Source organism: Crinia signifera, chromosome 7, assembly GCF_055691185.1.
Source record: "Crinia signifera chromosome 7, ASM5569118v1, whole genome shotgun sequence".
NCBI lineage: Eukaryota > Metazoa > Chordata > Amphibia > Anura > Myobatrachidae > Crinia > Crinia signifera.
The window spans coordinates 918,985-939,163 of NC_139223.1; the positions used below are offsets into that span (position 1 = coordinate 918,985).

Consider the following 20,179-nt stretch of genomic DNA (forward strand, 5'->3'; position numbering starts at 1 on the left):
TATAACAGAGTCTGCATGCAGGGGAGATGGTGCGTACCCGCACACAACTACAGCTACCATTCATCCATCCGCTCAGCATCCTCCAACACAGGGACACCCTCTATATCCCCAGTAAGCAGACCATATATACCGGTGTATAACAGAGTCTGCATGCAGGGGAGATGGTGCGTACCCTCACACAACTACAGCTACCATTCATCCATCCGCTCAGCATCCTCCAACACAGGGACACCCCTCTATATCCCCAGTAAGCAGACCATATATACCGGTGTATAACAGAGTCTGCATGCAGGGGAGATGGTGCGTACCCGCACACACAGCTACCATTCATCCATCCGCTCAGCATCCTCCAACACAGGGACACCCTCTATATCCCCAGTAAGCAGACCATATATACCGGTGTATAACAGAGTCTGCATGCAGGGGAGATGGTGCGTACCCTCACACAGCTACAGCTACCATCCATCCATCCGCTCAGCATCCTCCAACACAGGGACACCCTCTATATCCCCAGTAAGCAGACCATATATACCGGTGTATAACAGAGTCTGCATGCAGGGGAGATGGTGCGTACCCGCGCACAGCTACAGCTACCATTCATCCATCCGCTCAGCATCCTCCAACACAGGGACACCCTCTATATCCCCAGTAAGCAGACCATATATACCGGTGTATAACAGTCTGCATGCAGGGGAGATGGTGCATACCAACGCACAACTACAGCTACCATTCATCCATCCGCTCAGCATCCTCCAACACAGGGACACCCTCTATATCCCCAGTAAGCAGACCATATATACCGGTGTATAACAGAGTCTGCATGCAGGGGAGATGGTGCGTACCCGCACACACAGCTACCATTCATCCATCCGCTCAGCATCCTCCAACACAGGGACACCCTCTATATCCCCAGTAAGCAGACCATATATACCGGTGTATAACAGAGTCTGCATGCAGGGGAGATGGTGCGTACCCGCACACAGCTACAGCTACCATTCATCCATCCGCTCAGCATCCTCCAACACAGGGACACCCTCTATATCCCCAGTAAGTAGACCATATATACCGGTGTATAACAGAGTCTGCATGCAGGGGAGATGGTGCGTACCCGCACACACAGCAACAGCTACCATTCATCCATCCGCTCAGCATCCTCCAACACAGGGACACCCTCTATATCCCCAGTAAGCAGACCATATATACCGGTGTATAACAGAGTCTGCATGCAGGGGAGATGGTGCGTACCCGCACACAACTACAGCTACCATTCATCCATCCGCTCAGCATCCTCCAACACAGGGACACCCCTCTATATCCCCAGTAAGCAGACCATATATACCGGTGTATAACAGAGTCTGCATGCAGGGGAGATGGTGCATACCCGCACACAACTACAGCTACCATTCATCCATCCGCTCAGCATCCTCCAACACAGGGACACCCTCTATATCCCCAGTAAGCAGACCATATATACCGGTGTATAACAGAGTCTGCATGCAGGGGAGATGGTGCGTACCCGCACACAGCTACAGCTACCATTCATCCATCCGCTCAGCATCCTCCAACACAGGGACACCCTCTATATCCCCAGTAAGCAGACCATATATACCGGTGTATAACAGAGTCTGCATGCAGGGGAGATGGTGCGTACCCGCACACAGCTACAGCTACCATTCATCCATCCGCTCAGCATCCTCCAACACAGGGACACCCCTCTATATCCCCAGTAAGCAGACCATATATACCGGTGTATAACAGAGTCTGCATGCAGGGGAGATGGTGCATACCCGCACACAACTACAGCTACCATTCATCCATCCGCTCAGCATCCTCCAACACAGGGACACCCCTCTATATCCCCAGTAAGCAGACCATATATACCGGTGTATAACAGAGTCTGCATGCAGGGGAGATGGTGCGTACCCGCACACAGCTACAGCTACCATTCATCCATCCGCTCAGCATCCTGCAACACAGGGACACCCTCTATATCCCCAGTAAGCAGACCATATATACCGGTGTATAACAGAGTCTGCATGCAGGGGAGATGGTGCGTACCCGCACACAGCTACAGCTACCATTCATCCATCCGCTCAGCATCCTCCAACACAGGGACACCCTCTATATCCCCAGTAAGCAGACCATATATACCGGTGTATAACAGAGTCTGCATGCAGGGGAGATGGTGCGTACCCGCACACAACTACAGCTACTATTCATCCATCCGCTCAGCATCCTCCAACACAGGGACACCCTCTATATCCCCAGTAAGCAGACCATATATACCGGTGTATAACAGAGTCTGCATACAGGGGAGATGGTGCGTACCCGCACACAGCTACAGCTACCATTCATCCATCCGCTCAGCATCCTCCAACACAGGGACACCATCTATATCCCCAGTAAGCAGACCATATATACCGGTGTATAACAGAGTCTGCATGCAGGGGAGATGGTGCGTACCCGCACACAGCTACAGCTACCATTCATCCATCCGCTCAGCATCGTAGCAGCACACAGGGACACCCTCTATATCCCCAGTAAGCAGACCATATATACCGGTGTATAACAGAGTCTGCATGCAGGTGAGATGGTGCGTACCCTCACACAACTACAGCTACCATTCATCCATCCGCTCAGCATCCTCCAACACAGGGACACCCTCTATATCCCCAGTAAGCAGACCATATATACCGGTGTATAACAGAGTCTACATGCAGGGGAGATGGTGCGTACCCGCACACAGCTACAGCTACCATTCATCCATCCGCTCAGCATCCTCCAACACAGGGACACCCTCTATATCCCCAGTAAGCAGACCATATATACCGGTGTATAACAGAGTCTGCATGCAGGGGAGATGGTGCATACCCTCACACAGCTACAGCTACCATTCATCCATCCGCTCAGCATCCTCCAACACAGGGACACCCTCTATATCCCCAGTAAGCAGACCATATATACCGGTGTATAACAGAGTCTGCATACAGGGGAGATGGTGCGTACCCGCACACACAGCTACCATTCATCCATCCGCTCAGCATCCTCCAACACAGGGACACCCTCTATATCCCCAGTAAGCAGACCATATATACCGGTGTATAACAGAGTCTGCATGCAGGGGAGATGGTGCGTACCCGCACACAGCTACAGCTACCATCCATCCATCCGCTCAGCATCCTCCAACACAGGGACACCCTCTATATCCCCAGTAAGCAGACCATATATACCGGTGTATAACAGAGTCTGCATGCAGGGGAGATGGTGCATACCCTCACACAGCTACAGCTACCATTCATCCATCCGCTCAGCATCCTCCAACACAGGGACACCCTCTATATCCCCAGTAAGCAGACCATATATACCGGTGTATAACAGAGTCTGCATGCAGGGGAGATGGTGCGTACCCGCACACAACTACAGCTACCATTCATCCATCCGCTCAGCATCCTCCAACACAGGGACACCCTCTATATCCCCAGTAAGCAGACCATATATACCGGTGTATAACAGAGTCTGCATGCAGGGGAGATGGTGCGTACCCGCACACAACTACAGCTACCATTCATCCATCCGCTCAGCATCCTCCAACACAGGGACACCCCTCTATATCCCCAGTAAGCAGACCATATATACCGGTGTATAACAGAGTCTGCATGCAGGGGAGATGGTGCGTACCCGCACACAACTACAGCTACCATTCATCCATCCGCTCAGCATCCTCCAACACAGGGACACCCCTCTATATCCCCAGTAAGCAGACCATATATACCGGTGTATAACAGAGTCTGCATGCAGGGGAGATGGTGCGTACCCGCACACAGCTACAGCTACCATTCATCCATCCGCTCAGCATCCTCCAACACAGGGACACCCTCTATATCCCCAGTAAGCAGACCATATATACCGGTGTATAACAGAGTCTGCATGCAGGGGAGATGGTGCGTACCCGCACACAGCTACAGCTACCATTCATCCATCCGCTCAGCATCCTCCAACACAGGGACACCCTCTATATCCCCAGTAAGCAGACCATATATACCGGTGTATAACAGAGTCTGCATGCAGGGGAGATGGTGCGTACCCGCACACAGCTACAGCTACCATTCATCCATCCGCTCAGCATCCTCCAACACAGGGACACCCCTCTATATCCCCAGTAAGCAGACCATATATACCGGTGTATAACAGAGTCTGCATACAGGGGAGATGGTGCGTACCCGCACACACAGCTACCATTCATCCATCCGCTCAGCATCCTCCAACACAGGGACACCCCTCTATATCCCCAGTAAGCAGACCATATATACCGGTGTATAACAGAGTCTGCATGCAGGGGAGATGGTGCATACCCTCACACAGCTACAGCTACCATTCATCCATCCGCTCAGCATCCTCCAACACAGGGACACCCTCTATATCCCCAGTAAGCAGACCATATATACCGGTGTATAACAGAGTCTGCATACAGGGGAGATGGTGCATACCCGCACACACAGCTACCATTCATCCATCCGCTCAGCATCCTCCAACACAGGGACACCCTCTATATCCCCAGTAAGCAGACCATATATACCGGTGTATAACAGAGTCTGCATGCAGGGGAGATGGTGCGTACCCGCACACAGCTACAGCTACCATTCATCCATCCGCTCAGCATCCTCCAACACAGGGACACCCCTCTATATCCCCAGTAAGCAGACCATATATACCGGTGTATAACAGAGTCTGCATGCAGGGGAGATGGTGCATACCCGCACACAACTACAGCTACCATTCATCCATCCGCTCAGCATCCTCCAACACAGGGACACCCTCTATATCCCCAGTAAGCAGACCATATATACCGGTGTATAACAGAGTCTGCATGCAGGGGAGATGGTGCATACCCGCACACAACTACAGCTACCATTCATCCATCCGCTTAGCATCCTCCAACACAGGGACACCCTCTATATCCCCAGTAAGCAGACCATATATACCGGTGTATAACAGAGTCTGCATGCAGGGGAGATGGTGCGTACCCTCACACAGCTACAGCTACCATTCATCCATCCGCTCAGCATCCTCCAACACAGGGACACCCTCTATATCCCCAGTAAGCAGACCATATATACCGGTGTATAACAGAGTCTGCATGCAGGGGAGATGGTGCGTACCCGCACACAACTACAGCTACCATTCATCCATCCGCTCAGCATCCTCCAACACAGGGACACCCTCTATATCCCCAGTAAGCAGACCATATATACCGGTGTATAACAGAGTCTGCATGCAGGGGAGATGGTGCGTACCCTCACACAACTACAGCTACCATTCATCCATCCGCTCAGCATCCTCCAACACAGGGACACCCTCTATATCCCCAGTAAGCAGACCATATATACCGGTGTATAACAGAGTCTGCATGCAGGGGAGATGGTGCGTACCCGCACACAGCTACAGCTACCATTCATCCATCCGCTCAGCATCCTCCAACACAGGGACACCATCTATATCCCCAGTAAGCAGACCATATATACCGGTGTATAACAGAGTCTGCATGCAGGGGAGATGGTGCGTACCCGCACACAGCTACAGCTACCATTCATCCATCCGCTCAGCATCCTCCAACACAGGGACACCCTCTATATCCCCAGTAAGCAGACCATATATACCGGTGTATAACAGAGTCTGCATGCAGGGGAGATGGTGCGTACCCTCACACAGCTACCATTCATCCATCCGCTCAGCATCCTCCAACACAGGGACACCCCTCTATATCCCCAGTAAGCAGACCATATATACCGGTGTATAACAGAGTCTGCATGCAGGGGAGATGGTGCGTACCCGCACACACAGCTACCATTCATCCATCCGCTCAGCATCCTCCAACACAGGGACACCCTCTATATCCCCAGTAAGCAGACCATATATACCGGTGTATAACAGAGTCTGCATGCAGGGGAGATGGTGCATACCCGCACACAACTACAGCTACCATTCATCCATCCGCTCAGCATCCTCCAACACAGGGACACCCTCTATATCCCCAGTAAGCAGACCATATATACCGGTGTATAACAGAGTCTGCATGCAGGGGAGATGGTGCGTACCCGCACACAACTACAGCTACCATTCATCCATCCGCTCAGCATCCTCCAACACAGGGACACCCTCTATATCCCCAGTAAGCAGACCATATATACCGGTGTATAACAGAGTCTGCATGCAGGGGAGATGGTGCGTACCCGCACACAGCTACAGCTACCATTCATCCATCCGCTCAGCATCCTCCAACACAGGGACACCCTCTATATCCCCAGTAAGCAGACCATATATACCGGTGTATAACAGAGTCTGCATGCAGGGGAGATGGTGCGTACCCGCGCACAGCTACAGCTACCATTCATCCATCCGCTCAGCATCCTCCAACACAGGGACACCCTCTATATCCCCAGTAAGCAGACCATATATACCGGTGTATAACAGAGTCTGCATGCAGGGGAGATGGTGCGTACCCGCACACAGCTACAGCTACCATTCATCCATCCGCTCAGCATCCTCCAACACAGGGACACCCTCTATATCCCCAGTAAGCAGACCATATATACCGGTGTATAACAGTCTGCATGCAGGGGAGATGGTGCGTACCCGCACACAGCTACAGCTACCATTCATCCATCCGCTCAGCATCCTCCAACACAGGGACACCCTCTATATCCCCAGTAAGCAGACCATATATACCGGTGTATAACAGAGTCTGCATGCAGGGGAGATGGTGCGTACCCTCACACAACTACAGCTACCATTCATCCATCCGCTCAGCATCCTCCAACACAGGGACACCCTCTATATCCCCAGTAAGCAGACCATATATACCGGTGTATAACAGAGTCTGCATGCAGGGGAGATGGTGCGTACCCGCGCACAGCTACCATTCATCCATCCGCTCAGCATCCTCCAACACAGGGACACCCTCTATATCCCCAGTAAGCAGACCATATATACCGGTGTATAACAGAGTCTGCATGCAGGGGAGATGGTGCGTACCCGCACACAGCTACAGCTACCATTCATCCATCCGCTCAGCATCCTCCAACACAGGGACACCCTCTATATCCCCAGTAAGCAGACCATATATACCGGTGTATAACAGAGTCTGCATGCAGGGGAGATGGTGCGTACCCGCACACAGCTACAGCTACCATTCATCCATCCGCTCAGCATCCTCCAACACAGGGACACCCTCTATATCCCCAGTAAGCAGACCATATATACCGGTGTATAACAGAGTCTGCATGCAGGTAAGATGGTGCGTACCCTCACACAACTACAGCTACCATTCATCCATCCGCTCAGCATCCTCCAACACAGGGACACCCCTCTATATCCCCAGTAAGCAGACCATATATACCGGTGTATAACAGAGTCTGCATGCAGGGGATATGGTGCGTACCCGCACACACAGCTACCATTCATCCATCCGCTCAGCATCCTCCAACACAGGGACACCCTCTATATCCCCAGTAAGCAGACCATATATACCGGTGTATAACAGAGTCTGCATGCAGGGGAGATGGTGCGTACCCGCACACAGCTACAGCTACCATTCATCCATCCGCTCAGCATCCTCCAACACAGGGACACCCTCTATATCCCCAGTAAGCAGACCATATATACCGGTGTATAACAGAGTCTGCATGCAGGGCAGATGGTGCGTACCCGCACACAGCTACAGCTACCATTCATCCATCCGCTCAGCATCCTCCAACACAGGGACACCCCTCTATATCCCCAGTAAGCAGACCATATATACCGGTGTATAACAGAGTCTGCATGCAGGGGAGATGGTGCGTACCCTCACACAACTACAGCTACCATTCATCCATCCGCTCAGCATCCTCCAACACAGGGACACCCCTCTATATCCCCAGTAAGCAGACCATATATACCGGTGTATAACAGAGTCTGCATGCAGGGGAGATGGTGCGTACCCGCACACAACTACAGCTACCATTCATCCATCCGCTCAGCATCGTAGCAGCACACGGGACAGGTCACACACACACGTAGCAGCACACGGGACAGGTCACACACACACACGTAGCAGCACACGGGACAGGTCACACACACGTAGCAACACACGGGACAGGTCACACACACACGTAGCAGCACACGGGACAGGTCACACACACACACACACGTAGCAGCACACGGGACAGGTCACACACACACACACACACGTAGCAGCACACGGGACAGGTCACACACACACACACACACGTAGCAGCACACGGGACAGGTCACACACACACGTAGCAGCACACGGGACAGGTCACACACACACACACGTAGCAGCACACGGGACAGGTCACACACACACACACGTAGCAGCACACGGGACAGGTCACACACACACACGTAGCAGCACACGGGACAGGTCACACACACACGTAGCAGCACACGGGACAGGTCACACACACACGTAGCAGCACACGGGACAGGTCACACACACACACGTAGCAGCACACGGGACAGGTCACACACACACACGTAGCAGCACACGGGACAGGTCACACACACACACGTAGCAGCACACGGGACAGGTCACACACACACACACACGTAGCAGCACACGGGACAGGTCACACACACACACGTAGCAGCACACGGGACAGGTCACACACACACGTAGCAGCACACGGGACAGGTCACACACACACGTAGCAGCACACGGGACAGGTCACACACACACACGTAGCAGCACACGGGACAGGTCACACACACACGTAGCAGCACACGGGACAGGTCACACACACACACACGTAGCAGCACACGGGACAGGTCACACACACACGTAGCAGCACACGGGACAGGTCACACACACACACACGTAGCAGCACACGGGACAGGTCACACACACACACGTAGCAGCACACGGGACAGGTCACACACACACACGTAGCAGCACACGGGACAGGTCACACACACACACGTAGCAGCACACGGGACAGGTCACACACACACACGTAGCAGCACACGGGACAGGTCACACACACACGTAGCAGCACACGGGACAGGTCACACACACACGTAGCAGCACACGGGACAGGTCACACACACACGTAGCAGCACACGGGACAGGTCACACACACACGTAGCAGCACACGGGACAGGTCACACACACACGTAGCAGCACACGGGACAGGTCACACACACACGTAGCAGCACACGGGACAGGTCACACACACACGTAGCAGCACACGGGACAGGTCACACACTCACACGTAGCAGCACACGGGACAGGTCACACACTCACACGTAGCAGCACACGGGACAGGTCACACACTCACACGTAGCAGCACACGGGACAGGTCACACACTCACACGTAGCAGCACACGGGACAGGTCACACACTCACACGTAGCAGCACACGGGACAGGTCACACACTCACACGTAGCAGCACACGGGACAGGTCTCACACGTAGCAGCACACGGGACAGGTCACACACGTAGCAGCACACGGGACAGGTCACACACACACACGTAGCAGCACACGGGACAGGTCACACACACACGTAGCAGCACACGGGACAGGTCCCACACACACGTAGCAGCACACGGGACAGGTCACACACACACACGTAGCAGCACACGGGACAGGTCACACACACACGTAGCAGCACACGGGACAGGTCACACACACACGTAGCAGCACACGGGACAGGTCACACACACACACGTAGCAGCACACGGGACAGGTCACACACACACACGTAGCAGCACACGGGACAGGTCACACACACACACGTAGCAGCACACGGGACAGGTCACACACACACACGTAGCAGCACACGGGACAGGTCACACACACACACGTAGCAGCACACGGGACAGGTCACACACACACACGTAGCAGCACACGGGACAGGTCACACACACACACGTAGCAGCACACGGGACAGGTCACACACACACACGTAGCAGCACACGGGACAGGTCACACACACACACGTAGCAGCACACGGGACAGGTCACACACACACACGTAGCAGCACACGGGACAGGTCACACACACACACGTAGCAGCACACGGGACAGGTCACACACACACACGTAGCAGCACACGGGACAGGTCACACACACACACGTAGCAGCACACGGGACAGGTCACACACAAACGTAGCAGCACACGGGACAGGTCACACACACACGTAGCAGCACACGGGACAGGTCACACACACACGTAGCAGCACACGGGACAGGTCACACACACGTAGCAGCACACGGGACAGGTCACACACACACACGTAGCAGCACACGGGACAGGTCACACACACACACACGTAGCAGCACACGGGACAGGTCACACACACACGTAGCAGCACACGGGACAGGTCACACACACACACGTAGCAGCACACGGGACAGGTCACACACACACACGTAGCAGCACACGGGACAGGTCACACACACACACGTAGCAGCACACGGGACAGGTCACACACACACACGTAGCAGCACACGGGACAGGTCACACACACACACGTAGCAGCACACGGGACAGGTCACACACACACACGTAGCAGCACACGGGACAGGTCACACACAAACGTAGCAGCACACGGGACAGGTCACACACACGTAGCAGCACACGGGACAGGTCACACACACACACACACGTAGCAGCACACGGGACAGGTCACACACACACGTAGCAGCACACGGGACAGGTCACACACACACGTAGCAGCACACGGGACAGGTCACACGCGTAGCAGCACACAGGACAGGTCACACACACGTAGCAGCACACAGGACAGGTCACACACACACACGTAGCAGCACACAGGACAGGTCTCACACACATACGTAGCAGCACACGGGACAGGTCACACACACATGTAGCAGCACACGGGACAGGTCACACACACACACGTAGCAGCACACAGGACAGGTCTCACACACATACGTAGCAGCACACGGGACAGGTCACACACACATGTAGCAGCACACGGGACAGGTCACACACACACACATGTAGCAGCACACGGGACAGGTCACACACACACACACACATGTAGCAGCACACGGGACAGGTCACACACATGTAGCAGCACACGGGACAGGTCACACACACGTAGCAGCACATGGGACAGGTCACACACACGTAGCAGCACATGGGACAGGTCACACACGGGACAAGTCACACACAGGACAGCATACCTCCCAACATGACCCTCTCCAGGGTCACATTGCTCTGTTTCTGGACTTTCCTCATAATGTATGATTGCCATCACCTGTTTCACACAGGTTAATTGATAAGAAAGGTGCTGCAACACAGGTGATGGCAATCATTAATTAAGGGAGAAGTGCAGAAACAGAGCAATGTGTCCCTCCTGGAGAGGGTCATGTTGGGAGGTATGGGACAGGTCACACACATGTAGCAGCCCATGGGACAGGTCACACACACACATGTAGCAGCACACGGGACATGTCACACACACGTAGCAGCACATGGGACAGGTCACACACACACACGTAGCAGCACACGGGACAGGTCACACACACACACATGTAGCAGCACACGGGACAGGTCACACACATGTAGCAGCACACGGGACAGGTCACACACACATGTAGCAGCACACGGGACAGGTCACACACATGTAGCAGCACACGGGACAGGTCACACACACATGAAGCAGCACACAGGACAGGTCACACACACACGTAGCAGCACTTGGGACAGGTCACCTGCGCTGTCTGTGCCGCTCTCTTCTCTGCCCGAATCTTCTCCGCCAGGCGCCGGGCCCCGCGTGTTACACCGGCCGCCGCCATCTTTACTGCTGGCAGCTCCGTCCCCATGGTGATGCACCCGCCGCTATGTATATCCTTGGAACGTTCGCATCCGCCATCTTTATCCCGGGTTCCCCCTGCTTACTGCCCTATCATACGGCCATGATCACACCCTATTACTCCAACACATACATTACTGATCACCCACCCATGTATAGTCCCTAAATGCCCAATATATCCAATATATACCCCCTACATACCCTCTCTATACAACCCGGCCTATATATCAAATGTATACCCCCTATATACCCTTTACATTCCCAAAATATGCCCTTATACTTTACCCAATATTTACCTCCTAAATACCCTATATATATATATATATATATATATATATATATATATATATATATATATATAAAAATAATGTAGCAAAAGTCCGGCAATCCCCACTGGCTCCTGCTCAACTAGTGCACCTTGGCCTGGGTGCCCGCTGTTCACTGGAAAGCTCCAGTGCATAAATATCCTTTAAATGAGGTAGCGTCACTCCAGGTGCTTGTAAAGATATCCAGGTGCTTGTAAAGATATTTTACTGTGTGGTGACACGCAGTAAAATATCTTTACAAGCACCTGGAGTGACGCTACCTAATTTAAAGGATATATATATATATATATATATATATATATATATATATATATACACACACACACACACACTATATAGCCCCAATATATTCCCCCTATTTACCCCTATAGTCACCTATATACCCAATATTTATCGGGTACCCCTAAATATAACCAATTAATACCCAATATATACCAGCTCCTCTTCTCTGTACCCACAAAGTGACCTCCTTAGCTCCCGCCTGTACATCCCGCAGTGACCACTAGCCAATCCTGCTCTCCTCTGTATACCCACATTGACCCCCTAACCAACACAGCTCTCCTCTATAACCCCAGTGACCCCTAACCAACCCCATTCTCCTATGTACCCACATTGACCCCCTAACCAACACCGCTCTCCTCTATACACCCAGTGACCCCTAACCAACCCCATTCTCCTCTGAACCCCTGCAGTGACCCCTAACCAACCCCATTCTCCTCTGTACCCCTGCAGTGACCCCTATCCAACCCCGTTCTCCTCTGTACCCCCACAGTGACCCCCTAACCAACCTGCTCTCCTCTGTACCCCCACCATGACCCCTAACCAACCCACTGTTCTCTTACCCCCACAGTGATCCTCTAACCAACACCGCTCTCCTTTGTGCCCCCCCAACCAACCCCGCTCTCCTCTGTACCCCCATAGTGACCTCTAACTAACACTTATCTCCTCTTTACCCCCACAGTGACCTCTAACTCTACTCTTCTCAGTAATCCCACAGGGACCCCATAACCAACACTGCTCTCCTCTGTACCCCCACCATGACCCCCTAATCAACCCTGCTCTCCACTGTATGCCTACAGTGACCCCCCCCCCAACCAACCTAGTTCTCTTCTGTACCCCCACAGTGACCCCCTAATCAACCCTGAAGAGAAGAAGGATATTGATGGCGCTGGACTCATTGGGGTGTAGGGCGTGTTGCAGTGATGGTCACAGTGACGAACGGGAGAAACAAAATTTATAAAACAGTGGATCAGTAACTGCAATAAGGATGTTTCAACCAGGGGAAGGGTTAGAAACCAAACTCACTTAGTGATGAATATGGATACACGTGGAAAGGTATCTTTAGGTGGTCACACCTTCAGTGAAGATTTTTAGTGATCCGGATGCGTACCATAATCACAAGAGAAATGGATTTTAGACTACTATCTGGGTTTCTTTGATGCGTCCCCTTATAGGTAATTCAATTGGGAAATCCCTAGTTGTACTATTGGAGGAAACACAAAAGAATAATGTTTGTAAAATTCCACTTTCAAATGGACCACGTTTACAGAGGGAACCCGTATATCGTACCGAACTCACAAGGAAGCGTGAAAGACCAAGTGTATAAAGGTTTCTTTAGAGGGATCACCCGGAGTGCAGGGATCTTATATCTGTAGTGGATGTGTACCATACAGTGCATCAAGCAATAGTAATCCCATAATGGTATCTTTGATCAGACAGGCCTAAAGATGTCTTCCATTCTATTTTGCTCGTCAGTTGAGCAAAAAATAAATAGGAGAATGGAGACCGTCTCAATACCAAACAATTTAATATAAAATACAAACAAGTTTAAAAACAAAAATTAAAAGAACAAGTGAATACCTGTGGAGTGACCCTGGTCAAATTGGGTCACATAGCAGGTACAATGGATACCAGTCACTCTGTCTGCCGATGGCCTTCGCCCTAGATCTCCCAAAGCATGTTTCCTGCTAAATATGAGGGAATGGGATCTGGGAAATAATAAGAATCTCTTACTCCTATTTTGATGGTTATTCTGGGAGTAGCTAATAGACTAGTATTAAATCATTGGATAAAACGGTCCGCGCCATCGATTATGGAACTGAAGAATGCGCTTCTGAAGGTAATATATATGGAGAGAAGAGCAACCCTCCCAGAGGTGGGAAAAGGGATTATGCTCTTTTATAGAAAATGGGGGTTGTATATTGAACATTGTTGTATATTTGTTTTTGAGCAAACAAAAGAACATATCTGGAAATTGTTTGAGAATACGAATTGGTCTTTGCATAGACAAATAGAGGCCTCATAAAATGGATTATAAAAAAGAAATGTACTAAGAAATATTGGGAATAGGAGAAAGTTAATGCATGAATAAGACTGTGGATGATATGAAGTGAATAACTAACAAAGTGATAAAATAAAATGACCTCATACATTTAGTAAATAGATGGAGGTAAAGTTAACGAAGGGTATGCCTGCATAATATATGGTTAGAACCGGATTACATTCCTTCCCTAATGTGTGTTGTTAGTAAGTGGTATGAGCTATGTTACAAGTTAATATACATAATATACATAAGCGTAAATACAAGGTGTGAAGAGGTAAATGAATGATTCAATAAGTATATAATGCCTGGAATGTGCGATCACAGTATATCACATAGAAACCACGGTATTATAGTTTAGGTTAAAGAAAAGGAGATCATTGATAAAGACCTCTTGCGCTCTACACAAGAATATTTTATTTATTTTTATTTACATTTATCATATAGATCACAAGATATGCTGTAGATGTGATTTTCCTAGATTTTGCTGAAGCCTTCGACACCGTACCACACAAGAGGTTGATAAATAAAATGGAGGACCTGGGATTAGGGGCAAATATCTGCAGATGGGTAGGGAACTGGCTGTGTAATAGAGAACAAAGGCCCTTATTCCGATCTAAGCGGTAACGGCCGCTTGCGGCCGTTCCGCCAATGTTTTCGCTCTGCGCATGTGCAGAGGGCACTCTGCGCATGTGCAGGCGAAATCGCCGCACAATTTTTTTTACCGCCGCAAAGGGGGTGGATAGGGGTGTGAGGGGCTAATTAGCCTCATTTCCCTATGCATACGCCCCGCGTTTCATGGGCGTTCCCATGCAAACGCGGGGCGTACGCATGGTAATGAGGCTGTGACGCAGGTTTTGGGGGCGGGCATCTGACATCGCCGGATGTCAGCTGCCCGCCCCCATACATGATTTCACACGGACAAGTGTCCGTGAGGTCTATGGGTGCGGGAGCTGGTGGAGCGTGCGGCCCTGCCTTCGATGGTCGGTGACCATCGAATGCAGGGGGCTGCTCCAAGATGGTGGAGGCGTATCCCCCGCCATTTTCATGCGGACCGCCACATGTCCGCGTACGGACGGCCGTGGCGATCCGTATGGAAGGCGGGGATTCGCCTGCACGGTCGGAGCCGCATATGCGGCTCCGGCCGCACCAAGCAGAATAAGGGCCAAAGAGTGGTCGTGAACAGTGCCGTATCTAATATGATACCAGTACTAAGTGGAGTGCCACAGTGTTCGGTTCTAGGGCCCATTTTGTTTAACATTTTTATTAACGATATTGGGATGGGGTTACTCAGCAATGTATCCATCTTTGCAGACGATACAAAACTGAGCAGAACTCAGAAGATGTCACCACACTTCAAAATGATCTTGACAATCTGGATGAGTGGGCAAAAAAGTGGAAGATGAGGTTCAATGTGAACAAATGCAAGGTCATGCACCTTGGGAGACATAACCAGTGTGCTAGTTATAACCTAAGCGGGAATGAATTGGGTAATTCAGTACTCGAAAAGGATCTAGGAGTCCAAATAGACAACAAACTGGGGTGTAGTGCTCAATGTAAAATAGCAACTGAAAAGGCCAACAAAATTCTAGCATGTATTAAAAGGGGCATGGAAACTAGGGATTCAAAAGTAATTATGCCTCTGTACAAAGCATTGGTTAGACCGCACCTCGAATACGGAGTACAATTCTGGGCCCCACACTATAAAAAGGACATCATGGAATTAGAAAAAATCCAAAGAAGAGCAACAAAGCTTATTAGGGGAATGGAGAATTTAAGCTACGAGGAGAGATTAAGCAAGCTGGGACTATTTACACTAGAGAAGAGACGTTTAAGGGGGGATATGCTCATCATGTACAAATATATCAGGGGCCAATATAAGGAACTGTCAAACACCCTTTTTTTACTAGAAAGGAATCTAGGACGCGAGGGCACGAGTTTAGATTAGAAGAAAAAAGATTTTGTTCATCTAGAAGAAAAAATGTCTTTACAGTCAGAACAGTCAAACTGTGGAACTCTCTTCCTGAAGAAGTGGTGTCGGCAGACACTATAAATACGTTTAAAATAAGGTTGGATAAACATTTATTGGTTAAAAACATCCATGGGTACGAATAAGTAACAATCTGTCTTTAAAATATCAGAACATACTATACAACAAGGGATAAGCTACTATAAACATAGGTTGAACTAGATGGACGCAAGTCTTTATTCAGCCTCACCTACTATGTAACTATGTAAGTATGTAAGACACTGAAGAGAAATTGAGGAAATAATTATTAAAGGACACAGAGTAACACTACACTAGTCAGATCACAAGGGTTAGGTTCAATAGGATGATACATACACTAGAGATATAGTTTAAAAGTAGAATGATAAGGGCATGGTATATAAGTATATAGAAAGATCATGAAAAGTAGCAAGATTCTCTGTATATAAAAAGATAGAATAATGTGTATTGAAATAAAGAGGAAAACTTGCTAAGAGGAGGAAACCTCTTGAGGAGACGAACTGATAAGAGAAAATGTGGTTGTTGGATGAGTATTAAGAGAAATTAATTCACATCTCGAAATGTTGGAAACTGCCTTGTTTGCGAATATGTATATGGTATATGTATATGGTATATGTATATTTGGTATATGTATATGGTATATGTATATTTGGTATATGTATATGGTATATGTATATGTATATTTGGTATATGTATATGGTATATGTATATTTGGTATATGTTATATGTATATATGGTATATGTATATGGTATATGTATATTTGGTATATGTATATGGTATATGTATATTTGGTATATGTATATGGTATATGTATATTTGGTATATTTATATGGTATATGTATATGGTATATGTATATATGGTATATGTATATGGTATATGTATATTTGGTATATGTATATGGTATATGTATATTTTGTATATGTACTGTATATGTATATGGTATATATGTATATATGGTATATATGGTATATGTATATGGTATATGTATATTTGGTATATGTATATGGTATATGTATTTGGTATATGTATATGATATATGTATATTTGGTATATGTATATTTGGTATATGTATATGGTATATGTATATTTGGTATATGTATATTTGGTATATGTATATTTGGTATATGTATATATGGTATATGTATATGGTATATATGTATATGGTATATATGTATATGGTATATGTATATTTGGTATATGTATATGGTATATGTATATTTGGTATATGTATATTTGGTATATGTATATATGGTATATGTATATATGGTATATGGTATATGTATATATGGTATATGTATATGGTATATGTATATTTGGTATATGTATATTTGGTATATGTATATATGGTATATGTATATATGGTATATGGTATATGTATATATGGTATATGTATATTTGGTATATGTATATGGTATATGTATATATGGTATATGTATATTTGGTATATGTATATGGTATATGTATATATGGTATATGTATATATGGTATATGTATATTTGGTATATGTATATGGTATATGTATATATGGTATATGTATATTTGGTATATGTATATGGTATATGTATATTTGGTATATGTATATTTGGTATATGTATATGGTATATGTATGTATATTTGGTATATGTATATGGTATATGTATATTTGGTATATGTATATTTGGTATATGTATATGGTATATGTATATTTGGTATATGTATATTTGGTATATATGTTTTGAAATATGAGAAAATAAAATAAAAAGTTATAACAACTTAGTCCATACCCTGCCTCTAACATACATAAATACATCCATACACTGCTCCCCACATACATACTATACATATGTCCACACATCCATACATACATCTATATATACTGACTACACACCCCTGTGCCAAGGAACACTAAAGGTACCCATACGCGGTCCGTTCGGTACTTACTTAGTACACATTGTATCGCATCGCATGCCTTGTGCATGCAATGCGATGTAAAGCTAGTACAAAAAGTATGTGCAGCACATACTTTTTGTACCGTACGATGAGATGCGCGGGAGTGCGCATTTCATAGTACAGAATGGACGGACCGGGAACGGACCGTCTATGGGCACCTTAAGACTGATATCACGTTGTATGAAGTATGACTCCAGGGAGCCACTACTCCTGACAACAAACAACAAAGGGCAGCTTACCCCTGGTGTTGCTGCCACCTCCCACTCCCTGCTCCTGGTCAGGGTCCCTGTCTCTTGCCACTGCCGACAGCTCAGCACTCCTCCTGGTTGGGGCCCTGCTGCAGAAGATGCTGGCTGGTGGACATTGGGTGGCTACTGACTGGCCGCTTGCCAGCACGCTCCTCTCCTGGAGCTGCATGTGTGAAGTGTCAATAGTGCCGCGGTCGGGATGTGTGTACCCGGAGCCGCGGCCGGGAGTGTATCCCCGGAGCCGTGGCAGGAAGTGTGTCCCCCGGAGCTGCAGCCGTGAAGTGTGACCCCCATATCTGCGGCAGTGAAGTGTCCCCCATATCGCTGTGTCCCTGTATCCGCGGCCAGGTAGTGTCCCTGGGCCTGTGACGGCGTTACCCCATAACTCCCAACATGGCCCATTCCAGGTGGGACAAATTGCTCTGCTCCTGGACATCCTTGCCACTGGCAGTTCCAGAGGTGGGACTGCACCACTGTCGAAATTCAAATAGGGGAGCCACACCTGCCAATGACTCCCAAACTGTGGTATTTGGGGTGGCAGTTGTTTGGGTTCCCCTATATGAATTTTGGACTGTGCTGCAGCCCTGCAACTACCATTGGCAAGGAAGTCCAGGAACAGAGCATCTTGTCCCTCCTGGAATGGGTCATGTTGGGAGGTATGGTTAACCCGAGAGGTGGTGCAGGGGGTAGCTTGTTGGGCCCGCGGGCCCCATAGCAACTGCACCCCCTGCACCCTCTATAGTTACGCCACTGGTGCGAGATACTGACTATTACATTTTCTACCAACTGTGGTGACTTTCGATCTCCTCTGATTCCTACACTGAGGGTCATATATTTTGGAGTGTCCTCTGCAACAAATCCTCTGTTCCATTGCTGCTTCTCCATCGATTTGATACTACAATAGCAGGGGATACTACTTCTCCATGCTGTACGTGAGATCAGTGCGGTGATAGCGATGTGCAGGAATTTAATACATCATCTGACTCTCCAGTTGTTACAACATTTGTGTCTGACCATGTTATGGATCCCGTGCCCTATCTCTCTGTACCTGAAGCTGACTTTCTTTGCTGCCTTACTACTGGATGTCCTGTTCTGGTTACAGTTCCGCCAAATATTTTAATATTACTGCTACGGGTTGCACTAAACTCTCAAATTGTCCAGTGTATGTGTGTGATGCTCTCCTGTTCGATCTTCTGCATGTTGGGACAATGTGGCTTCTGAGACGTTAACTACAGGGTAATTTCGTCCGGACTAATGAATGATATTTCACGATACCACTTCATTATGAATACCATTTTCAAGATTATTTTACCTCATACGGTTTTTAATTTATATCCTGCTTTAACAGTTCTATGCTGTATATGGTATTATATAATGTTCATTATTATTTACTTTGCTGAAGTGGGGGGGGGGGGGGGCTGGGTTGTCGGCTTTGGGCCTTTCAGTTAATCAGGAATTGCGCATACTTTATACTGTACTGGATTATTAAGAGTCAGACTGGAGTT

General features: G+C 48.6%; 1 protein-coding gene across 1 annotated transcript in view; it reads right to left on the reverse strand.

The window, feature by feature from the left end:
• Positions 1 to 11,916, reverse strand: part of RPUSD4 (RNA pseudouridine synthase D4) — a 78,524-nt gene extending 66,608 nt beyond the window's left edge. The window contains exon 1 of the mRNA XM_083152184.1: positions 11,741 to 11,916. Coding sequence (XP_083008310.1) covers positions 11,741 to 11,851 — 111 coding nt within the window. The 5' untranslated portion in view covers positions 11,852 to 11,916. The remainder of the gene's footprint in view (positions 1 to 11,740) is intronic.
• Positions 11,917 to 20,179: the final 8,263 nt, after the last annotated feature.